Source organism: Bos taurus, chromosome 23, assembly GCF_002263795.3.
Source record: "Bos taurus isolate L1 Dominette 01449 registration number 42190680 breed Hereford chromosome 23, ARS-UCD2.0, whole genome shotgun sequence".
NCBI classification, from domain to species: Eukaryota; Metazoa; Chordata; class Mammalia; order Artiodactyla; family Bovidae; genus Bos; species Bos taurus.
Genome location: NC_037350.1, coordinates 20,671,551 through 20,697,153, shown reverse-complemented (window position 1 = coordinate 20,697,153; position 25,603 = coordinate 20,671,551). Strand labels below are relative to the sequence as shown.

The 25,603-nt window shown below is 35.7% G+C and overlaps 1 protein-coding gene across 3 annotated transcripts in view; it reads right to left on the bottom strand.

Moving 5' to 3' along the window:
• Nucleotides 1-7,656: 7,656 nt before the first annotated feature.
• The window catches only part of CD2AP (CD2 associated protein), an 86,452-nt gene continuing 68,505 nt past the window's right edge, over nt 7,657-25,603 (bottom strand). For all 3 annotated transcript variants that reach the window (XM_010818207.4, NM_001206539.1, XM_015459806.3), the window contains 5 exon segments: nt 19,074-19,186; nt 18,299-18,400; nt 17,065-17,234; nt 15,272-15,335; nt 7,657-10,638 (listed from right to left, as the gene is read on the bottom strand). In XM_010818207.4, coding sequence (XP_010816509.1) covers nt 10,597-10,638; nt 15,272-15,335; nt 17,065-17,234; nt 18,299-18,400; nt 19,074-19,186 — 491 coding nt within the window. In that variant the 3' untranslated portion in view covers nt 7,657-10,596.

Below are 25,603 nucleotides of genomic sequence, written 5' to 3'. Positions count from 1 at the left end.
AAAAAATAAAGTCTGACACTGTTTCCACTGTTTCCCCATCTATTTCCCATGAAGTGATGGGACCAGATGCCATGATCTTCGTTTTCTGAATGTTGAGCTTTAAGCCAACTTTTTCACTCTCCTCTTTAACTTTCATCAAGAGGCTTTTTAGTTCTTCTTCACTTTCTGCCATACGGGTGGTGTCATCTGCATATCTGAGGTTATTGATATTTCTCCCGGCAATCTTGATTCCAGCTTGTGCTTCTTCCAGCCAAGCGTTTCTCATGATGTACTCTGCATATAAGTTAAATAAGCAGGGTGACAATATACAGCCTTGACATACTCCTTTTCCTATTTGGAACCAGTCTGTTGTTCCATGTCCAGTTCTAACTGTTGCTTCCTGACCTGCATACAAATTTCTCAAGAGGCAGGTCAGGTGGTCTGGTATTCCCATCTCTTTCAGAATTTTCCACACTTTATTGTGAGCCACACAGTCAAAGGCTTTGGCATAGTCAATAAAGAAGAAATAGATGTTTTTCTGGAACTCTCTTGCTTTTTTGATGATCCACCGGATGTTGACAATTTGATCTCTGGTTCCTCTGCCTTTTCTAAAACCAGCTTGAACATCTGGATGTTCACGGCTCACATACTGCTGAAGCCTGGCTTAGAGCATTTTGAGCATTCCTTTACTAGTGTGTGAGATGAGTGCAATTGTGTGGTAGTTTGAGCATTCTTTGGCATTGCCTTTCTTTGGGATTGGAATGAAAACTGACCTTTGCCAGTCCTGTGGCCACTGCTGAGTTTTCCAAATGTGCTGGCATATTGAGTGCAGCACTTTCACAGCATCATCTTTCAGGCTTTGAAACAGCTCAACTGGAATTCCATCACCTCCACTAGCTTGGTTCGTAGTGGTGCTTTCTAAGGCCCACTTGACTTCACATTCCAGGATGTCTGGCTCTAGATGAGTGATCACACCATTGTGATTATCGTGGCTGTGAAGATCTTTTTTGTACAGTTCTTCTGTGTATTCTTGCCACCTCTTCTGAATATCTTCTGCTTCTGTTAGGTCCATACCATTTCTGTCCTTTATCGAGCCCATCTTTGCATGAAGAAATGGAAACTCACTCCAGTATTCTTGCCTGGAAATATCCCATGGACAGAGGAGCCTGGCAGGCTACAGTCTAGGATCACAAAGGGTTGGACACTAGTGAGCGTGCACACACACACCCACAGTGCACTGCAGGGAGCCCGCCCTTGTGTGGCTGGTTGGTGGGAAGAGCTGTGTGATCTCCAGTTCCCTCCTCCTACAACGAGTGTTCCACAGCTTCAAGTCCCTCGGATGATCATATTCTTTCTGGGGTAGCATGGTTCTCTGCTTTTGTGATCCTGTAGGCATGTCACCAATCACAAGATGGACATTTTAACCCCCTTGTGGAGAGAAAAGTCATTTTCTGCTTAGAATTCGAGCAGAGTCTGGATTTGTCTTTTCAGGCACGGTTACGGCACCAAGGACTGCCCACTGACCACCTGCTCTAGAGTCAGACCCCAACTGTATGTGAATTGTACAAAACCTTTGCAGAGAAGACAGGTGGCAAAATGAGAGATATTTATGAAGCCCATCACACAAGCTCACTACTGTGTGAGCTTGTTATTTACATAAGTGACCATGGAAGGATTTGATCTGGTTGATATAGGTACACGTTGCAGGGGAGAAAATGGAGCAATTCCCAGAGAACCGAGGGCAGGAAATGGCAAATCAGCTTCGATGAAGGGCCGAGGACACTGCAACCACCTGGGGTCAAAGGAATGACCAACAGACCATAATGGTTTTGTTGCTGCTATTGCGATGCGACTATTCTGAGAGCAGTATATGGAAGTATGAAGGGCCCTTTTCCTCGCTCTTCTCTGAGTAAATGATCACAGGGAAAGCCTTTTTTTTTTATTGAGAATTTTTGATTAGTTTCAGGTGTACGACATAGTGATTCAATATTTTTATAGATTATACTCCACTTAAAGTTATAAAATATAGGCTTTTTGTCCTATGCTGTACCATATATCCTCACAGCTTATTTTTTTTTAATTTAAGCTAATTTTTTTAATTTATTTAATTGAAGGATAACTGCTTTACAATATTGTGTTGGTTTCTGCCATGTGTCAACATGAACCAGCCATATTTATATGCATATCCCCTCCTTTTTATGTTTTTAAATATTTATTAATTACTGCATCGGGTCTTACTTGTGGCATGTGGGATTTTTTTGTTGCAGCACCCAGACTCAGTTGCTCTGTGGCATGTGGGATCTTAACTGAACCCACATCCCCTGCATTGCAAGGCAGATTCTTAACCACTGAACCACCAGGGAAGTCCCAAGGGAAAGGCTTTAAATTGTAGCAATTATTTTTTTTTCCTAGATCTCTTTTGAATCATGGAAGTGACAAGGTTTGAGCGACCTGCCAAGTTCACATGGCTACTACTTTTTAGAGCCAGTTTTCAAAGCCAGATCGATAGGATTCCAAAACCTCAACTCTTTGCAGTCGTCTCTCATGTGGAACTTGAGGCAGGCTAGGAGACTGTAGTGGCTGTGTCCTAGTTCTGGGGGAATTCAGTTGGTTGGAGAAGTCTGTAATATTTACAGCTTTCAGCTGTGTTTGTGGTTTTAAGCAAGGCGCCCTTGAGAAGCTGGGCTTTCTTTGACTGCCATCTAGTGGTCATTTAATCTCTGTAGGGAAGCTAAGCACTGCAGTTTTTGTTTTTCATGTCTTTGCTGAAAAGCCAATAAAATAATTTAAGTTTACAAAAATGTAGATCTAGAAACAAAGAATGTTTCCCCAAATCTTAACTTACGTGAGACCATGTTACACGGAGAAATCTAAGCAGAATATGAGACCACTAAATATGGACTTTGTAAATAATTTTCTCTTACGGATAGGAAAATTTGATACTCAGAGAAATATAAAAGGTTACAAAGAATGTTCTTTACACAGTACGTAGAGCGAGCATATAATCAAGAGCACAGGCTTCAAAATTAGCTTGCCTAGTTTTAGCTCTATCCTTCTATGCCTTGGCCAAATTGCATAACCTCTCTGAGCCTGTTTCCTCAGATGTAAAAGTGTGACAGAAAACAACAACCTCATATGTGAAAGTGCAACAGAAGAGGTGGCAAGAATACACAGAAGAGCTATATAAAAAAGATCTTAATGACCCGGATAACCATGATGGTGTGATCACTCACCTACAGCCAGACATCCTGGAGTGCAAAGTCAACTGCGCCTTAGGAAGCATCACAATGAACAAGGCTAGTGGAGGTGATGGAATTCCAGCTGAGCTATTTAAAATCCTAGAAGATGATGCTGTTAAAAGTGCCACACTCAATATGCCAGCAAATTTGGAAAACAGCAGTGGCCACAGGACTGGAAAAGGTCACTTTTCATCCCGACCCCAAAGGGCAATGCCAAAGAATGCTCAAACTACCGCACAATTGCACTCATCTCACACGCTAGCAAGTAATCATCAAAACCCCTCAAGCCGGGCTTCAACAGTATGTGAACTGAGAACTTCCAGATATACAAGCTGGATTTAGAAAAAGTAGAGGAACTAGAGATTAAACTGCCGACGTCCCCTGGATCATAGAAAAAGCAAGAGAATTCCAGAAAAAACATTTTCTGCTTCATTGACCATGCTAAAGCCTTTGACGATGTGGATCACAACAAACTGGGTAAATTCTTAAAGAAATGGGAATACCAGACCACCTTACCTGCCTCCTGAGAAACCTGTATGCAGGTCAAGCAACAGTTAGAACCGGACATGGAACAACAGAATGGTTCCAAATTGGGAAAGGAGTATGTCAAGGCTGTATATTGGCACCCTGTTTATTTAACTTATATGCAGAGTACATCATGTGAAATGCCGGGCTGGATGAAGAAGCATAAGCTGGAACCAAGATTGCCAGAAGTATCAGTAACCTCAGATATGCAGATGACACCACCCTAATGGCAGAAAGCAAAGGGGAACTAAAGAGCCTCTTGATGAAAGTGAAAGAGGAGAGTGAAAAAGTTGGCTTAAAACTCAGCATTCAAAAAACTAAGATCATGGCATATGATCCCATCACTTCATAGCAAATAAAGGGGAAGAAGTGGAAGCAGTGACAGACTTTATTTTTTGGACTCCAAAATCGGTGCAGATGGTGACTGCAGCCATGAAATTAAAACACGCTGGCTCCTTGGAAGAAAAGCTTTGACAAACCTAGACAGCATATTAAAAAGCAGAGACATTATTTTGCTGACAAAGGTTCATATAATTGAAGCTACGGTTTTTCCATATCACATCCAGCTATGTATGGATGTGAGAGTTGGACCATGAAGAAGGCTGAGTGCTGAATTGATGCTTTTGAACTGTGGTGTTGGAGAAGACTCTTGAGAGTCCCTTGTACTGCAAGATCAAACCAGTCAATCCTAAAGGAAATCAACCCTGAATATTCATTGGAAGGACTGATGCTGAAGCTGAAGCTCCAATACTTTGGCCACCTGATACAAAGAGCTGACTCACTGAAAAAGACCCTGATGCTGGAAAAGAGTGAAGTCAGGAGAAGGGGATGACAGAGAATGAAATGGTTGGATGCAATCACTGGACTCAATGGACATGAGTATGAGCAAACTCCAGGGGATACCTGGTGTGTTGCAGTCCATGCGGTTGCAGTCAGAAACCTCTCTAGCTCTAATCTTTGAACTCTGTTGCCTGTGCTTAATCATGTTGGCTTTGCACCTTTTCTAAGAGAATACTGCCTGTAGTCTGAATATACAGGATAGCCTATTCTCAAGGCTCTGACCTTTACACTTTTCCATTAAAAGTTGTAGAACAGAGAATAACATTTGTCTCGGAGGTTTATAGGCTGATTGCTCACCTTTGAATCGGCCTGTTATTAGCCAATTAGCAGAGAACAGCAGCAGGAGATAACTGTACTTTTATACGTTTTCTAAAACACTCCATCAGCAAACCTGCTGTCTTTCCTGGGAGCCCCTAGGTTTTCTGCCTTCAGTTAGTAGGGCCTACAGTGGTTGGCTGCTTTTTCAGTTTCAAGCCACTGCCATCTGGCCAGAGAGGATTCGCATCTAAGACCATCTGATGGTCATTTTGTTCCAAATCTCAAAGCACTTGGGAGGTATTTTTACTATAAAATTGTCGTGGTTGTTTATTTGGGAAGGATGTTTTTACCTTAAGTCTCTTTCAATCTATGAAGTCGATTTTTCATTCATTTATTGTTTTTGGTCAATTTCAAGGGAGAGGATAAGAGTGCAACATGTTTTTATTCTATCATGTCAGACTATATTTGCATCCTGTTAACATTTAGTAATATTTCTAAAAATACACACGAAATATTAACAAGTGATTTCCCTTATTAAAGAACTAAGTTACTCAATGCACTTAAAATATAGCTTTACTTTTCCTAGCATTATTTACACAATTTTCTAGGAATTGACATATAGCTATTAAAAACCACTTATAAAATGATATAAAAAAATACCACCCAATAGCTGCAAAATGAAAAACCACACCTGTGATAAAAACTGACTCTATACGAAAAATATTGATACTTATTTCTAAATTTATTTTCCTTTTATGTAAGCATATTCACAATAAAGTTGTTAAGTGGTAAAAATAAAGGCAATAATTGTTAGGGTTCAGAAAAAAAATTTCACACTCCACCACCACCTAGTCTCTTAAACCTTGATTGGCAAATAAAGTCAAATAGACCCATTTGAGTTAAGCTGCTGCCAGCTTTTACTTCCTAAAATAGGGCTAAATTTGAAAACTTTTCCTTCAACCATCTGCACAGTTGTTAGACAATGTCTAATGTCCTTTCAAACATTGTAACTATAATCCAAAATTTTACCATCATTTCCACCTGCAGGGCTTAATTTATCCCGTGTTTATAAAGCCCAACAAAAAGCAAAAACTATCAAACTAAAAATTTTAAAATGACTTGCTACACTTATTTTCCATATTGCTTCATAGTAGTGTCTTAATCCTTTTCTGATTCAGATCTTTCGGATTTCCACAAAGTCTGGAGTCATAGATGTGCTCAGCAAGAGTAAATGGGCCTTCATGTCTTCTGGACAGTAGTGCCCCCTTATCTGTGGTTTTGCTCTGTAAAGTTTCAGTTACCTGCAGTCAATTGCAGTCCAAAAACCATGAAAATTTCCAGAAAGAATTCATAACCTTTAAAGTGCATGTTGTTTGGAATAGCATGACAAATCCTGCAACATCCTGGTCTGGACATTAGTCACTTAGGAGACACAGGGATGCAGTGCTTACATTAACTAACTCTTTGCTTTAATAATGTCCCCAGAGCCTAAGAGTAGTGATGCCGGCAATTTAGAAATGACAAACAGTGCTTCCTTTAAGTGAAACAATGACAGCTCTTGAGAAGGAAAAAAAAAAATCATCTGCTGATGCTGCCAAGATCTATGGCAAAAAAGAATCTTCTATCCATAAAACTGTGAAGAAAGCAAATTCCTGCTAGTTTTGCTGTCCCACTTCAAGCTGCAAAAGTTAGGCCCAGCCACGATGTGTGATAAGTTCCTAGTTAAGATGAAAAAGGCATTGTATTTGTAAAGTATCATGAGAGAGAAACCATATTCATATGACTTTCATTAGACTATATTGTTATAATCGTTCCATTATTAGTTGTTAATCTCTTAACTGTGCCTCATTTATAAACTAAACTTCATCACAGGTGCGTATGTATAGGAGAAAACACAGTATAATGTAAGGTTCAACACTGTTTGTGGCTCTAGGCTGCCTCTGGGGGGGGTCTTAGAATGTACCTGCTACGTACGGATAAGGACACATGACTGTATTTTCTCTTATTTACCAGGACATCCAGTTCTAAGTTCAGAAACCCAAAAAGTTTATGTTCAAGTTTATACTTAAGCCACCAAGCAATGGGTGGGTAGTTGGGGCTTGGGAAAACTCAAGTCAGTTTTTAAAATCCTCCTGTATTCTATTCTCATATCTTTATATATACTCTACTTTGCTCTTTCAAATCAGCTTTTTCCAGATGACAGAAAAATGTAACTGTGGAGAGCTTCCGTGCTGAGACTAGCTCTTTGTTTCAAATGTTTAAAATCTCAATCTCTGAGTCAATAAGAGACTTCAATTTGGGCAAAGCACTCTCAGCTCCATTTTGAACAGAAGACAAATGAAAGGCGTATTTCCTCCGAGGAAAGGGATGCTGCATTCAAAAACAAGGGGAGAGGATGTCCGTGCCTTTTCATCTGCCTAACCCATATCATCTCCATCACTGCCAGATGTTTTTGAGAAGAGTAAAATTAACCTCTCCCATTTTAAAAAATCTACCCCATGGCAAACACTCCATGAGGTACTTCATATAAATCATTTCAAATTCTCCCAGCACTATGAGGTAGGAATTATCTCACAGTTCCAACTGAAATAAAAGACTCACAAAGGTTCAGGAAACATCATACAAGCCTAGAACTTTTGATGCCTTTATATCTTCCTGCTTGCACTGCTGTATTTGGATCACAAAGAGCTGGACATGACTGAGCGACTAAAACTGTTTTAATTGGAAAACTCAAAGTAATATAAAATAATCTTCGTCATACTTTGCAATAAGCATAAGCTGAAGTTAATGAAAAAATAATAAAGACCAACACAACTGGCAATACTATTCTTTATTTTCTTTTTGAAGGAGAAGCATGCTTTTTTACAGCACCTGTAAACAAGTCAGTGAAGTATACTGTTCTGAGTTTCCCCATAAATATATATTATTATTTTTTTTTTTTGGAATGTTAGAATACCACAACACCAACTGCATTACATAATAGTTACTGAAGGCAAGTTAGGCTATAACAAGGGTAAAATTTTATGGCTAAAAATATTCATAGCAGCAACTTTTAAAAAGATGATTTTATTAAATCAAGTCATTGCACTTGGTCATTTTATTGCTACAGCAATACAAGGCCATTAAATTTTAACACTTCTCATTGCTGATTTGAACTGATTGTCTCATTCTATTCATACATTTCAAGTTTAAATGCAAGCGTAAAATGTTTACCAACATCGAGAGAGCACTTGGGTTGTTGCTGTTTTCTGTGATCACGGTAAGAAGCATAAAAAGAGAATCCTCTGTTACACCAGGCCCATTCTCTCTTCCTATCTTCAGACTTAGATTTTGTAGAGAGGTAACAGCTTTATAGAATGACCGAAGCCTAGTGGTCGCATACATACACACAGTACATCTAACATTAAAATATAACTCCCCAAATTAGTAATATGACGTGTTTCAGAGAATAGCAAACCTGAACAACACATTCACTAACAATTTGGCAATGACAGATGCCAAGCAGTTCACCTCCACTCTGTCATTTATACTCACTCATTATTAAAAAAAAGAGAAAAAGATTTATCCCCAAGTAAAAGCTATTATTATTACACAGCATCTTGTGATATGAACTTTACAGGAATTAATAGAATTCCTATATCAAGAGCAAATACTGGTGAATTGCTAGATTAATCGTTTTTCCCTTTGAATTTGTTGGGTTTTCTTTACTATTTGGTCAAGGACAGGAAAACAGATATGCTACTTTATTATTTTTTAATTCTAACTGAGGCAAACACTTTATTAAATGCCTTTCTGCACTCATGACCATCTTGATCTTATGAACTGGTGAGAAAATGATCAACAAAAACTTTAAGAACAGCCTCAAATCCTCTGGAAACTTCCCCTACCCTATTATTAGAGTGGGGAAGAGTCCTTTCATAAGACTTTACAGTCATCAAGCTGAAGGATGATTTCCAGAATACACTGTTTTTATTTCTACCTAAGGACTTTCATATTAAAAGAAAATTAGATGCAATTTATTTAAGTAAAAAGAAATCATTCATTTGACAAGTCATTTAAAAACATTAGATGAGGAATAAACAATTTTGTTCAGTAGTGACCTCATCAGAAGAGCCCAAGGACTTTAAAAAGTTAAAATGTATTCACTCAACACACAATCAGATTTCCCCCAAAGCACTAAAGTCGTGGATCTAACATCAAGTAATTATGTATTGGAGTGTCTATTATTTTCTATTTCACTCTTCTTTTATTAGAGACAACATGACAAAATTTCATTAACACAAGATTTCAGTACTTTAAGACTAAAACTTAAAGGAAAAATATCGGTTTGGGGGTTTAAACAATACATAACAGAAGCATGATAGATGGTACTTAAAATCTGTAAGTCATTTGCTATAATAAAGCTTAAAGTCTAATCTTTTTGCAAAAAAAAAAAAAATCAAATTTTTACTTTTAATATAAACTCACATATGTTGAGACATTATTATCTGTAGATAACATTTTAAAATGCACAAGTGTTCATAAGTGACTCTGAAGAATCTGCTCTTCATCCATTTTGTGAAAATGCATTTTGAAAATGGACAAGTATATTTGGTTTTAAATAAGCCTTATGATCTACTAGACACTCTTTTTAAAGTTGGTACCTAAACCGATAGCCCAAAACATCTGCACCAGCTAGTTTAGTCCAGCAGGTGAATCACGCAAGGGAAAACCTGAGTATACACACAATGACGGCGCGTCCAAGTAGGAAACTGCACACTGAAGTTCTGAAACTTCCGGAGTTTCGTTTTCTACACTTCCGTTCTTAAAAATCAGAGGCAGGGGCACAAAGAATTAAATCACAAGATCATGAAATGAGTTAATATTTGAGCCCGTAAAATAAGCAGAGAAGTACAGCAATAAGGCTGGTGTCTGCATATTATATGTGCTGTTGTTTGTAGGCACAACAAGTTAAGGGTTAAATTGACATTTTTAGTTCCTTAGACCTCATATGAGCTTAAAAGATAGCTCACATTTTCCCCAATATATTTAACAATCTGATACATTTTAACTAAATTCCTTTTATGAATCCTATACTGCAAGCAATATAAAATATTCCCAAAGTTGAAGAAGTTATTTTGATTATTTCATTAGTTATTACTATATGCATGGGTGAGTAATCTGGTTCATAGCTAGGAAACTATTTCATTACCCAGAGTACAAACAGCACTGCAAACAAACAGGCACAACAGTGTAATCCTGGGTTAAGAAGCTAAACATAAAAATATATATATATACAAAGTTTATATCCCTTATGTTTTATGGGAAAGGTAGTGGCTACAGTTACTATAAAGCTAAATTGTCCCTCTCAAATGATATATTTTACAGATTGTTTGAAAAGATATCACCATATTTATAGTATAGATCTCTTTAAAAATAATACTACAATTTTGATAAAAAAAAAAAACTATTGTGAACTTTCCTTTTTATACAGATTCAGTAGTATTTTAAAGCAAACTCAACAAAAAAGTTTGCAATCCCAGCACATAAGAAATAAGGCCTCTTTTTTTTTTCGTATTGGCAAAACAAAATATATAAAAAAAATTTACCCTCCCACCTACAACTTTTATATAGATATAGTATACTATATTCATATAGTATATGAGTTCATATACTCATACTCTTTATCACAACATCAGCGTTTATTATTTCAGTTGAAGTCCATAGTGTTGCTTCTGCATCCCTGGAACACTGAGAACACTGGGTGCCCGTCACCTCAGGAAGACAGGAATGCTTTCTTCAGCTTCTCTATTTCCACCTAAAATACAAGACATAAATTGAGCAACAGATAAAAATCTTTACTTTAGTAAGGTGTGTGTTCATCATAAGTCAAGAAGATCTGATCATAATTTCAAGCCTCCAGATTTTGGTTTCCAATCTAAAATCTAATTTCCAATGGTGTGATAAATACTTAAAAGGTTCAACAGAAGAAAATGCCACAATGCAAGTTCCTTAGTGGTAGGTAACAACAACAAAAAGAGCAGCTACAGCTGCTTTCGTAGAGAACAATGTTAAATAATGTAATTGAAGATCGGTAAGAAAATCTTTAGCCCTGCAAAGAACAAGAGCATCCTTGAAACCAAATTAAGAAATATACTCATACCTATAATTACACAAAGCGGGCAGTTCAGAATATTTTTTCCCAAAAAGTAGGACCAATTTAGTTCTACATTTTTTACTTACTGCTTAGATAATATTGGTAAATCACTTAACCTCACTTGGTCTCAACTTCCTCAAGTGTAAACTAGTATGTTCTAGATTAAGTTGCCTTTGAAGCCCAAGAATATATATAAAACTCAGTCAGTGGGTTATAAATATGTCCACCATTAGGTAGAAGACATTCTTCACTTAACAGAAATTCATGATTTAAGACACTGAAGAAGAAAGTTAGAAAAATTCACAAAATTTTCACAGTAACTCTAGAGTTGTTTTTAATTTTGACATAATACAAATAACTAAGTTGAGGCTAAGAGATTCAATACCACACTTGTGACTCCATGCAGAACTTGTACTGGTAAAGTCTAAGGCTTTAAAAGCCACAGTTTTTGTACTCTCTTCCCAATTATATCCCTTTCATGGATCACAGCCTTGTCATGGAGAAGGGACTTGTATAACTCAATGAAGCTATGAGCCATGCCATGCAGGGACACCCAGGACAGACAGGTCACAGTGGAGACATTTTGATCATCTTTGACCATTCACTGCATGTAGAAACATTTAGAGTTTACCTTCTCCTTACAGCATCATCCTTCTCTCCCATCATCCCTTTCCCCAATAAGGCATAAAAATAATGCACGTTATGGCTAACTTCTGACAAACAGTTCATTACTAAACGATGAGCATTTTGCAACTGTCGGAAAGTATAATTTCAATAAGCTCACCATCTCCTAATGGATCCTAACCATTCAAGAACAGTTTGCTTATTCCAGGATATTTCCTGGTATTATTCTTTGACTAAGACCATCATGCACTGGAGAAGGAAATGGCAACCCACTCCAGTGTTCTTGCCTGGAGAATCCCAGGGATGGGGGAGCCTGGTGGGCCGCCATCTATGGGGTCGCACAGAGTCGGACATGACTGAAATGACTTAGCAGCAGCAGGAGCAAGACGATTATTAGCCAAACATGTTAGCAGCATTGGATTGAGACAAAATACCCTCAATCTTCAGCTAGAGTTTCTCTTTTACTATGTTTATGTCCATTGTTCATCACTAGCTTTTCGTATAACTCCACAGTATAATTTAATACTATCTGATGTTAATGTTAGGGCTTCCCTGGTAGCTCAGTGGTAAAGAATCTGCCTGCCTATCTATGCAGGAGATGTGGGTTCAATCCTTGGGTCTGGAAGATCCCCTGGAGAAGGAAATGGCAACCCAGTCCAGTATTCTTGCCTGGGAAATCCCACCGAGAGAGGAGCCTGGCAGGCTACAGTCCATGGGGTCACAAAAAAATCGGACATAACTTAGCAACTGGACAACAACAACAAATGTTCATGCTACAGTAATTCAAAGTGTTATTTTTAATTTGGAGGAAAATATAGTTTCTCCTTTAAAACTATGATCCTAAAACTCTACTGCTTTATTAAGTACACTTTTGCAAATACAAGGGTCAAATTTTTCCCAATTAAAAAAATAACACAGGTCACTAAGAAGCTAAATAACAGCCGATTTTGCTGGGAAACAAAAATTAGATGAAATTCTTCAAAATAAGAGACAAATAATTCATTTGACTTTTCATAATTTTTATGACAAACTAAATCATATATACAAATTCAGCATTATTAGTTCCTCTTGCTAACATTAATACCTTATTTCCATGTATGAATATTGTTATGTATAAAAATATAAGGAACAACATTCAAGAAACATTAAAAAAATTTTTTTCAATGTCTACCATGCTTTACACTGGAATTTAACATACATTTAGAAGATGTTATGTATCTCCTACCATTTATTAGTGTGACAGAAATTTGTCAGCAATCTAATATGTATATAGCACTGTACTAAGAGCTATGGGCAAAGATGAAACAGAAAAAGATCCCACCTTCAACAGTACAGAAGTGGGCAAAATAAGTATATAACATAAATAGCGATGGCAGAAAATTATTACGTATTCATCTCCTATAAGACTAAACAACATGAATTTGAAATAAGAAAAACTGCCTTTAATCAGAAGTCTGGTGGCCAACTCAATGAATGTCATTGTTTGAGCAGGGCCTTGAGAATCTACAGAACTTGGGGATGAGAAGACGAGACAAAAGGGACACCCATGAAAATACAGAAGGAGCAAAAATTCAGACCAGGGACTTTCCTGGTAGTCCAGTGGTTAAGACTCTGCATTTCCACTGCAGAGAAGTAAGGGTTCAATCCCTGGTCAGGGAACTAAGATCCCACACACTGCACAGCACGGCCAACGATGACAATAATAATAATCCAGGCAAATCAACTGTAAGGGACAATTGGGGATAAGAAGCAAGTGAGCACAGAAAGATAAACTAGGATTAGGACATAAAAGACTTCATATACCAAGTCAATAAGCTTGAACTTCATTCAGCAAGTAAAAAGAAGTTCTCAAAAACACTGAGTGAGGAAAGACAAGAATGAGAGAAACAAACTAAACAGAAGATAAGAGCATGAGAAATGGACAGAAATAGTGGGAATAAGGAAGATGTTTCGGAGTAAAGCCAGACCTGAAAAGTGAGTGGAATTAGAAAAGATGGAAGTCCCACATCTGCATGACTAGAAGGGCAACAAACTTTCAACACAAACAGAAAATCTGAATCTGAATAGAAGGTATTAAGGGTAACAGGGGACATGCTAGGTGGAACATTCAGGAAGACTACTAGCTGGAAACACAAGAGAGAAGCTGGGAAAAGAAGAACTAGACTTCAGTGGAAGATGCACCACACTAATCGCCATACTCCTGGGCACAGGTGAGCACTGTGGATACAGAGAGGAGGGCTGAGGATGGCACTGCAGGAGCACCTCACTTAGGTGAGGAGGGACGAGAAGTCAGAAGAATGCAGGGTCACAGAACCCAGAACACACTTTGAAAAGTAGAAACGTGAAGCGCTGGAGAAACTGAAGAGACACAGGAGTTGCCTTCAGAAACCCAAGATGCAAAGGACTGAATTAAAAGCGAAGAATTACTGACTACAAATATATGCTTTTCTTGTGCTTTTGCTGGTTTTGCAACAAATGAAAAGAGAAAACTACAGATCAAGAGGGTAGCAAGACCTCAGGGGGGCTTTTTATTTTTTTAATAAAGAGGAAAATTGAGTATTTTCAGGCAAAGAAAGGAGAGTACCAATAAAGGGTACATGTCAGATAAAAAGAGTAAAAACGGAGTTTTGATAATCTGCCAAATACCTTCACATATAGTATCTCAACAAGTAAAGCTAAACTAGGTAAGTGACTTCCTCATTAAAGCTATGTAATTTAATACCTAAGAGCAAAGGTTCTGAAGTCTGGCTGCTTCTGTTAAAAAATGTTAGCTCCACTGCTGACTTAATCATTCTAAACCCTAGTTTCCTCACTCTTAAAATAGGAACAATGATGCCTACAAGTTGTTATGTGTCCAATGAGACAATGTTCAGGAAGTGCTGAGTCTGACATATGCGCAGTTCTGAACTGAAAGTCACAAGGCTACGTCAGAAGAGGAGCTCAAGTTTGTTTGTTTGTGTTTTTAAGAAGTTCCATGTTTGCTGTTCCACAGTGAGAACAAAAAGACACAGGGTAAATAAGAAGGTAAGGTAAAATAGGGAGGAGTATATCAGACTTAAATACAAAATGGGAAGAGCCTCTTAAGAAGAGGAAACACTGAGATATGCAGGAAAAAACTCAAACACAAAAAAATACAAATGAAGACAGAAGTCAGTGAGGATGGAAAAAAAGGAAGATAAATAAGTGAAACTGTCAGTCATCAGCAGATTGAAGATGATGACATTAGCTATAAAGTAAAATTAATTCAGTGAGAAATAGAAGTCAGCAAATCTAAAACCATTTCATTGCCATTACCACTACCCCTGCCCCCAAGCAAAAAATGGAAAAAAAGTTTAACTGTGAAGAAAACTACAGGTCAAGAGAGAAACAGAGTGCAAAAGATCTCGAACTAGACACTTTTAAGAGACAAGAACGATGTCTGCTTTATTTAAGAGTGCATCCCGTGTGCCTCATGCCTACAAGAGTGAACGCTCAAAAACATTTGCTGAATGAATGAATGGAATGTGGCAGGGAGTCAGCAAGAGATTAATTAAATGGTGACCCATGGTAGGGAGTGTCCAACCAAAGCAGGATAGCATAATTTGTGGTGGAACCAATTGCCCAGTTGGGTTGGAAAAAACATGTCTAGTTTATGCTGACTACAATCTCAATGCTGGAAGAAGTGAATTACCTCTAGATTACTTCTCATTTCCTTCTCTTCTTCCAAATCTTTTCGTAGTTTATCCAGTTCTTTCCTAAAAACAAAGTTATTTATTGCTGTTAAGTCTTTCAATTAATAAATGTATTTGAGTAAGGTGAACAAATCTGTTGGCTGATATCCCAGAACATTAGGAAAAATTTTACAAAGGAAACAACCACGTTGATTAGAAAAACTTCAAATTCTCTAGCTGAAACAATTCAAAATGACAGTTAAAAGCAAAGCAAAAGCAGGGCAAATCTGAAAGAATGAAATTTTTAAGTGAATACAGGTAATTTTCCATATTCAGTTATCATCCATTTCAAGGCAGGACACACAGCTCAAATAAGGTGATAAAATGAATGTGACAGTATGTCACAGGGCAAAACAAATTATAGTTTTTAATAGAATAAACTTGAACTTTACATATATCTTTCTCTCTCTTTTTTAAACTTAAATATTACATTAAACTCCAAAATCCAAACCAATAACAAAAAACTTCAGCCAGCAATTCTTCTCCTATAACTCATGTTTTCATTTTTCTAGGCTTCTTTCTATCTTTTTATATCGTCATTTTGCCTTCTATTTGATTTTCCAGGAGGAATTCAAGACTTTTAAAATAGTCTTTGGAAAGACTTCTAAAAGATCTGATATATATGCTTTAAAATATAGGTCATTAATATTTTTATTCATTCAACAGCTTATTTAAGAGCATCTACGGGTAATCTGTATATGTATTTCTTAGTTCTTAACAGCACACTTGGCATCAAAAATGTAAGATGTCCCAACCCATTTATTTTATAAATGCCCAACTCAACCCTAGCAAAAAGTGATTCAAATCCTCTGAGAAGAAAAACAAATATACATGCAGACATATCCCAGATCCAAAATAAGGTGAATCTTATTTGCCAGTACTTTTAAGACTAATTAACCCCTATGTTTGACATTTCTAGCCTCAAATTACATTTTTCAGGCCTATCTATGCTATAACAGGCATTACCAGCTCACTTCTTTTCTGGCTGTAGTCAGGCACTCCACGGTACGCATGCACCACACCTTGCTTCTCATTCATCAACTGATGGACATTTAGGTTGTCTGCACTTTTTGGCTGTTATGAAGAACACTACCTATGATTTTTGTACAAGTTTTTGTTTGAACATTTGTCTTCAATTCTCTTGGACAGCATTATACCTTGGAGAGGAATTGCTGGATCCTATGGGAACACGACAGTTAACTTTCTGAGTAACTGTCAGGCTGTTTTCCAGATTGGCTGTACCATTTTACATGCCCACTCTCTCAATGCATGAGGATTCCAATTTCTCACTTCCTTGCAAACACTTGTGATCGCTCAGTTTTTATTATAGCCATCTGAGTGGGCATGAAATAGTATCTCACTATTTTGATTTTGATTTGCGTGTGCTAATGACCAATGGTGCTGAACATCTTTTCATGTGGCTATTGGCCATTTTTCTATAATCAAACTGCTGGAACCTAGTCTATAATTGAGCTACTACTTTCTGTTTTCACTGATTTGCCTTTTTCATAATCAGGCTAGGTTTCCTTATTCAAGCTTTCCAATTCCTAATTGGAATAATCAGAATTAATAACTGAGTTTCTAATTATTCTGTTTTCTAATTCAAGCTTTTTGCCAAGAGGAGACACTATTAAAAAATTTCTTTGAAAACAAACTTGCTCATACTAGAAACGTCTTTACTTGATGTATGTAATTTGGAAGAACTCTTTACACATGTGTTAAGTAGTACTCAAAGAACACAAGGGCTACTTACCCATGGTCCTTTTTCAGTGCTTCCACAACACACAGCAATTCAACAATCTGAGCTTTAAGTTCATCCAAGGAATTTTCTGCTTCTACCTTAGCTTTGATTTCTAATGGAGTTAGAAAAGAAGCTGTATTTGGTTTAGAAGTACTTGAAGGTGTTGGAAGGTGCACAGGTGGCTGAAAACATAATAAACAAAATTTTTATTTTATTTGTATTTATATTTAATAAGTTCAAAGGATTTTTTTTTTACCACAAGGAGATAAATAACTGAAGTAATACTTTCAAGATAAATGATAAACTTGAAAATCAAAAAAAGCAGCTTGATGTTCACAACTGGAAAAAAACCACTAAAAGACCAAAGAATAAACCTGTAATTACTAAGGGTTTTTCTTAGAAATGTCAAAGGTTTCATTTAAGAAAAAAATCCATTATATTTATCTTATGGCTGCCTATTGGACCATCTAGAAGCAAGAATATAAAAGCATTATTAAGGTACTACTTTGATCCTTCATATTAAATAGTTACTGTTTAGAATATCCAAAGAGCTCCAATGAAAAGCAACTATAAAGAATGCAGTAAGTCCAAAGAGGCATTAAAATGAATCCATGGCCTGATACCCTTTTCCTATTTTACTTGGGCACAGCAGGTATTGATAAAATTTCAACAGACTGCTGTCAGCTGAGAGAATCAGATTAAGTGTATCTGATAATCTGAATGGCAGTCAGATGCCCTGCAATGAATCTGAGGAGCAGGAATAATCTTCTCAAACATAAGATGTGTGTCAGTTGTTGTAATACTATCTTAAATTAAATGGCAAGGGTCTAGAAAAGGCCCTCAACACCATGCAACAGATGGAAGAATCGAAGTCATTCCTGTGTGCATTCAGTGCTTATTATGGTGTCAAGCTCACTATGATGAAAGGAGTAAAGAACTGTTGGCTTCTGCAAAACAGCCCGTGTTTTAATGGGAAATGAAACAAATGTATAGATCTATGCCTTAAAAATTATGAAACAGGTAGCATTTGTGCTACTCATTTAAAATAATGTAACCCTCCTAAAAAGAGATCTACAGAGAATAATGCAACTTCAATTTAACAGTAATCATTTTATTTAGTTTTAGTAGGCATTATTTCTTGGCTTAAGAAATAATCCTTCCTGACAGACACTTTTAAACCTCGTAATTCTGATGTTCACAAAGAACGCTACAAATCATACAAATCTTAGACCATGATGCACCTCACCTTTGGAGAGTAGCATGAATCCTTCTTGTGTTCAAATGGCTTTAGGTTGGCACTGTCATCTTCTTTTGGTAACTTCAAGGTTTTTTCTGGGCTTTGAGTTGGCTAAATGATTTTATTTTTTAAATCAAGAAACAGAAAACACCAAAGAAAGAAAAGGTAGTAAGCATCTGGATAATAAACTAAGCAACTTTTATCACTGTTTTCAGCAGCTACTGTTCCAGATATCCCGTTGTTGTTAACAGCATATTACATAATTTCATGCAGTAAGCATGGAAAAACAGCTTGTCTATTAGCAACAAAAATTTTCTCTACTTACATTAACTTAAAAGCATAATAGTGCTTAAGAGGTAATATATTAATACTTCAAGTACTACCAGTATCCCAGGCGATGCACAGAAAGCATAAAAAGAAGTTATAAGGGGGTGGGGAATGCTCTCACTTTTTCCTGAAGTGAACAGGTACCACTCAATTCTAATTATTGTTGTTGGACAAGGAGATTACACAGGTCCCCTGTCTCCTTTCGACACTGTGCTCTATGGTTATGGTCTTGGGACAACTCCATTTCTGATTCTGTAATCTTCCATTCCACATTCTGCGGAAATGAACAGGTCTCTTTCCCCATGTCTCTTAAATACAACCCTTGGCCACTTATGTATAGCTGTCTTTCTGATTTTTTAAACTTCAGTGGAACTCTAAATCCGCCCCCCTTTCTTATCTTTGGAAGGACTCTGGCTTTGCTAAATGGTCTTGCTTCACAGCAGCAAATGTAACTCACAGAATGTGCACCATTGAAGCGGCCAGGCAGTCTTCTTCCAGGCATCTTCGGTCTATTTGCAGTGAGATGTAGTAAGTTTTCTGAGGAAGCGATGTCATCAAAATTTACAAGATCTGGAGAATAAAAATAAACATATCTATTAAGAGATAACTGCACATTTTAAAAGGTAAAAAAGAATGTCTCTGTATTTTCAACAAACTATAAAATTAGAAAGAGTACCACTAAGACTCACAAGTTGACCTGTGCTTTTCATATGCATTTGGAAAACAACACTCACCCTCAAACACTAACATTCTCTTTACCTGATACATTTTATATATCAACAATATAATGTTCATATCTTCAATAGAGACTTAGACCTCAACAAAGTTCTTATTGAAAAATATAAATCCGTATCATAAGCTGTGTGTGTGTTAGTTGCTCAGTCGTGTCTGACTCTTTGCGACCCTGTGGACTGCAGCCTGGCAGGCTCCTCAGTCCACGGAATTTTCCAGGCAAGAATACTGGAGAGGGTTGCCATTTCATACTCCAGGGGATCTTCCTGACCCAGGGGCTGAATCCAGGTCTCCTGCATTGCCAGCAGGTTCTTTACCGTCTGAACCACCAGGGAAACCAGTAGTATGAAAAAGCCAATCTTCCTAAGTTCTTACTTACAAAAAAAAAAAATCTGCTTCAACTCAGAATTAATTACAACATATCACAAAATTAACTCATGGAATGTGTATTAAAGTTCAAGTAATATCCTAATATTAAAATGTTAAAAACTCAATTTTTTATCTGGAACCCTGCTGCTTTCCAACCACATTTCTTAAGGTAAAGATGAAGTGTAATTTAATGTCTTTATACATGTATGTGCATAGTATACTGTAGCTGGGCCTGGACCTATTCATATACTTCACTGTACTTCTGTTCAGACAGCATCCATGTGTACGAATCAGATGACAGTCATAAATCTAAGGCAGGTTCAGACAGCAAGGGAAAATGCTACATACATCATCCATGTGCTTTCCCATCACCAAAGGCTGGTTGACCTTTCATTCAGTATCTTGAGTTTAAGAACAAATCTAGGTTAATTTGCATCTCTGAAACAATGGTATATAATACCTTCCCTTTTGCTAGATGGTCCAGAAAACCTTCCTGAAGGAGCTGATCTTTAATTTTGAAGCCCAGATATCTATAAGTGGTATAAGAACCCTATAATTCCAGACACTTCCACTATTATTAAAATCTCCCTCTGGCCCAGATTCCAAACAAAGAACATTAATCACAGCAAATATGCCATCACTCATTTCGGCAGCAAGGCATCTTTCGCCTTGTCTTCCAAGTATGGAATCATTCTTCACGCTGCCATTGCCTAGAAGTTTAAAATGCTTCCTGTCAAATATTTACATGCACAGATTCAAAGAACTGCTATTTCTTAAAAGAAGTCCAAAGACAGTTATCATTATTGCCTTTAAAACTTAATCAATTTTCATATTCTAAATAATTTAGAGAATTTTTTTTAAAGGGCTGGAAGACACAAAGGTAAAACAGGCAGAGGTTACTACTACTTGGCAATATGCATTCTGTAATAACTGTATTTGTTGACCTCTGTTGATTCTTTTCCATACTCATGTTCTGGGGTTGCTTTATTCTATCTTGGATCTAGTCACTAGGCTAATATATCACAACAGGCAATCTAATATGCTTGGTTTGATTTCTGTCTTGAATTGTTTGGTAAGTGTACACAAATAATTATAATATACACCAAAGCATAATAAGAAACACAGCGGCTTTAATGGAAAATGCATTATATAATGTGAGAGATCTTGAGTTTAAATATATATCTAAATATCTCATTTGTTAATTACTGCATAAATGAAGAAAACAGTCTTTAAAAGGTGTTAAAAATATGCTATAGTTTGAAAGGTTAGAAACTGCTTTTTACACTGATACATACATACTGACAACCTACAAAAAAAATCTTGAAAAGCACAATCCAGTAATTTTTGCCTATGGAGATTATTTTCAAATGCATATTTAAGCAACATGCAAAAAGAAAAAGAAATAAAAACACAAGAAGAGATGAAGCTAAATGAAATTTAAAAGGTAAATGAAAGGAAGATTTACAAAATTATATATCATGCTCATGTAAAATGCCTTCTATATGTCCAGTTTTGGCCCACAACACCAAGACAAGTAATTTCACTATTCTAATACTCTCTCAGGTCCTCCATTTAAGTCACTGGGTTAGTAAAATGAAATAGTGCACGTTTCTGACTCATGATATGTTTGAATGTTTTTAATTTTACCTAAGAGTGGTATCAGTGAATCTCTATTTCACACATGGCATGAAAGGCACAAGAGGCACTTAACTCTTGCCGTCACACAGCCACTCTGCTTGCCGTGTACACTGCTACACACTGCCGAATACGTGGGATTTTTAAAAATCAAAATGAAATATAAAATTTGGGGGAGAAAATAAACTGACTTTCATGGTTGTTAATTAAAAAAAAAACTTTTATCAAAAGAATATTTTAAACTAACTAATCAAGAAAAAATTTCCAATATGAATTTCATTTTATTTTAAAATGGAAAACCAAAAGGGTTAGAATAGACAGACAAACATGTACACTTTAGTAAAATCACAAAGAAAACTCAATGTGCACCACCTATTTATACTGAATATATTATTTTGATTTCTTTTATAAATTGTCATCTTACCAAAATGGAGAAAGGTAGGATAATTTCCTGACACGTAAGAAGGGAAACATGGCAAACAGGCTAGGAAACAAAATCTGGAAAGAAAAGTCAAGGATAGGAATGTCTAGAAAAGACTAAACCAAAAGAATTATTTTACAAAGCAGGAAAAAGGAACAGTCGTAAATGAATAGAACCATTTCATGTTTAGCAGATATTGCAGTTTATCTAAACTTACATTAAGATGTGTATTAGATTTTAGATTTATTCTTTTGTGTTTCATAAGGAAAAACTATGATTAGCATTAATTTCAACATACATTAAACTAGAAAGAAGCCTTTTTAAAAATTACTCACTTAACACCACGACAATTTCTAAAAGGATGCTTTAGTACTTACTGAAACTAGAGGTCAGAGTAATAAATCAACATATTAACAACTCATTGATATATTTGCAACTGAAATTAAACCACCTTATAGTCAAGTTTTAGTCCTCAGCAGATGATAGTAGTTACAATACGACAGGCAATTTTAATTCTGGTATAATAGGAAAAAAAAAGTGCCAAATATTATTTTTAAGTATCTCACCATAAAAATACAACTCAATATCACTTAAAATCTCCCACAGAAACAAATGAAAATTCAACTGTGCCTTATGTGAAACTCTCTATAATGATATTATCAAGCAAATTATTATTAGAAAATAAAAAAGTTTAATTACTGCCCTTATTTCCCAGGTAAATTCTATATTTTGGGGTACAGTGTTTTCTTTTGGTTTGAATCCTAGCTTAGATGCAAGTTCACTTTTTAAAGCGTCTACCACTCAACAGGCAGACATCATATTTGAAAAATCTCACCATAAGTTGAATAAATATTGAGAAATTAATTTAAACAAAACAGATCAATTATTAAATAGAACTGAAGAGAAAGAAAACCATTCTACTTAACAATGATGACTTTCAGATCAAATAATGTATATATTTCTACTATTTCTTTTAATGTAAGAAGAATTATCACAGAAAGATAATCAAACAGGATAAAATACTACACTCTATAAGAATACTTCATCAATTGTCCTTTCTCAATGAAATAGCTGTTTCCACTAATTTCTAGCTGGAGGTTTAAAACTACTTACAAACCAATTTTACTTTCTGGAAAACTTACTATTTTAGAAATATTTAGACTATGTGAACTTTATACTTAACCTGTAGTAGCAGTAAGGTTATCCTAAACCTATTTTTGATGAAGTGTTGGAAAAAGAGAAAAGAAAAGAAAAAAAAGAAAGCATGCTTTGACAGCTCTGCAATGTACAATGCTATCTTGTATCATACGAGAATATTTATGAAGAAACGTTTTAACAAACTGAAACAAATTAAGTATTCTAGGAATTTTTCTTATATGAACAAAAGTCAGACTCAATATTTATATACATATGTTTATATGTGGCTTTATATATAAGGAAATCAAATCAGAGAGTAGGGAAAGGAATTTATATCCTTAACAGACAAGAGTAGGTACATCAGAGATTTAAGGGATCATTCAATTGTTAGATAAGTGAGAAAACTGAAGAAACACGTCAATTACCTACCAACTAATAATTTAAAACCCACATTTTTTAACAGCAAATTCTACTATATCATTTCACCTCAAATTATTATTTTACAAAATAAATTCTAAGGAGACTTTCATGTATGTTTTAAACTTTCTGGAACTTATGTTAAAGGGCTAGTTTCATGTTATTTAAAAAATTTTAAACCTCACACTGACCCATGTATGTAAATTAAATCATACCTCAATGCAAGGCCAAATTTGAGGCTGTATCTGGTAACAAGCACAGTTCTGTTTATTTTTTTAAGGTGCCAACATCTCGAAGAAGAGGTAAAACAAGTACCAGGTACATTTTATACTACAAGTACTAAGAACATAATATTCTAATTAAAAAAAAAAAAAGGAAATAAAAAGCCTCTGATGTGAGGCTTGAAACACAAGCTACTTGCTGTCAGCAGCAATGTCTTTTATCTTAGCATCCTACTTGTGCCCAAAACACTACTGTGAATACACACCTGCTCAGTAAGTATTTGCTACTTAATATGAACTCAATTTCCAAAATCTATATTTTCTGAACTTCACAGTGAGTAACTGCAATACATCAAAGGCAGTGTGACAGTGGAAGATACAAAGACTGCAGCTTGGAAGTTAACTGTTAGTTTTTTGACCATGTATAGTCTTAGCACCTCTAAATTATTCATTTCAACAAAAAAGCTAACTAGAAATCAGAACATTTCAAACCCTGTTCCACAAAGCCTCTAATTTTTAATGAAGAATAAATAATGGTTATGGATATAAGACAAGAAATGGGACCAAGAAACAAAGGAAAAAAACAGAACTTTTCAATCACCAGTAGTCACACATGTCAAGGAAATAAAGCTTGCTAGTAATCATATATAGATGAGGTTTGGGGGGAAAAGTGAAAAATTTGTTTTAATCTACAAAAATTTTTGATAATTTCCAAGACTATGAGGAAACTAAATAGAGCAAATGTTAAAGAATGATACAAGTAACAAAAAATACAGGCAGGGGAAAAAACCCCCAAAAAACTCTAAATATTACACTTACAGCTACCAAAGAGACTTTTTAATCAAAATCCAGAACTTCTGTGATAAAAGACTGCAGAAAACTGTGGAAATTCAAAAGATAATACCAATGGATTTTTGATATCCAGAGTCTGTGTTTAATTTTTTCTTTACTATTGAAAACATATTTCTAGCTACATTTAAAATCAAACAGAAAATAGTAAGAACTAATAGAATTATATTTTTTACTACTAACCTCAATTTTTTTTAAATTAAAGGATTTTTTTTAAAAAACAGAAAGATGATTTTTGTTTTTATTTAACTACCAGTAAATAAGAACAATTTTTTACCAAAAATATACTGAATATATTTGAGTGAATGTCTCTAAAATACAATCAACCTCTCAATTTCCAGAAATTATTGATAAATATGACTTCATCCAGATCAGGCAGGATCTAAATATATGATGAAACACCTATAAAACATTCCAATTAAAAAACTATAGGCGGCTATGCTAAAGTCAGAGCTTTTGTACTCCCAAACTAAAAAGAAGGAAGAAAAATACAATCACCTTAAAAATAAGAAAGGAAGCACATTTTACAATAGTGATAAAAAAAATTTTAGTGTAACTGGCCTTCAAGTTTAACTGTAAAGAAATGTTAACTTGAAGCTAAAAAATACATTAAGACATTAAAAAAAAAAATTTTTTTTAGGAAATACCAGAGAACTTAAAGGGGATTTAAAGAGTTCTCTTCTGGTTTATGTGATCTTGAACATTTGCTGTAACTGTAACTTACTTTGTTTAGATGCAAAATAGGGAAAAATGGTCTCTGCCTCTTAAAGTCAGTGTTAACATAAGAATATGTATGAGAAAATGTGTTTAAAATGTTAAAAAACTAAAGAACAAATGCAAACTGCTAGAAAACAACCATTACCACAAAGTAAGGACTGTGTGATGCTTTTCCTAACAGTGAGACCTTTATCTAGACTTTATCTAGACTTCTCTGATGCAAAAAGAAAAAGGAAAATGACCTCTCAGTATTTCATTTTATAACCAAGAAGTATAAAACACCAGGAGACAAAGAAGATTAATGGGCTAAAAAATTAGTGATAAAACTGAAGGAATAATATTTAGCTAAAGATGTAAACCTTGCTATGTATATATACAGAGAGAGAGTCATGAAAAGTCTTATTTTTCAGAACTGGAAACAACAGTATTTGGAGATTTCAGTAGGAACAGAAAAATATTCTTCTTAAATATAATCTAGCATGGCACTGA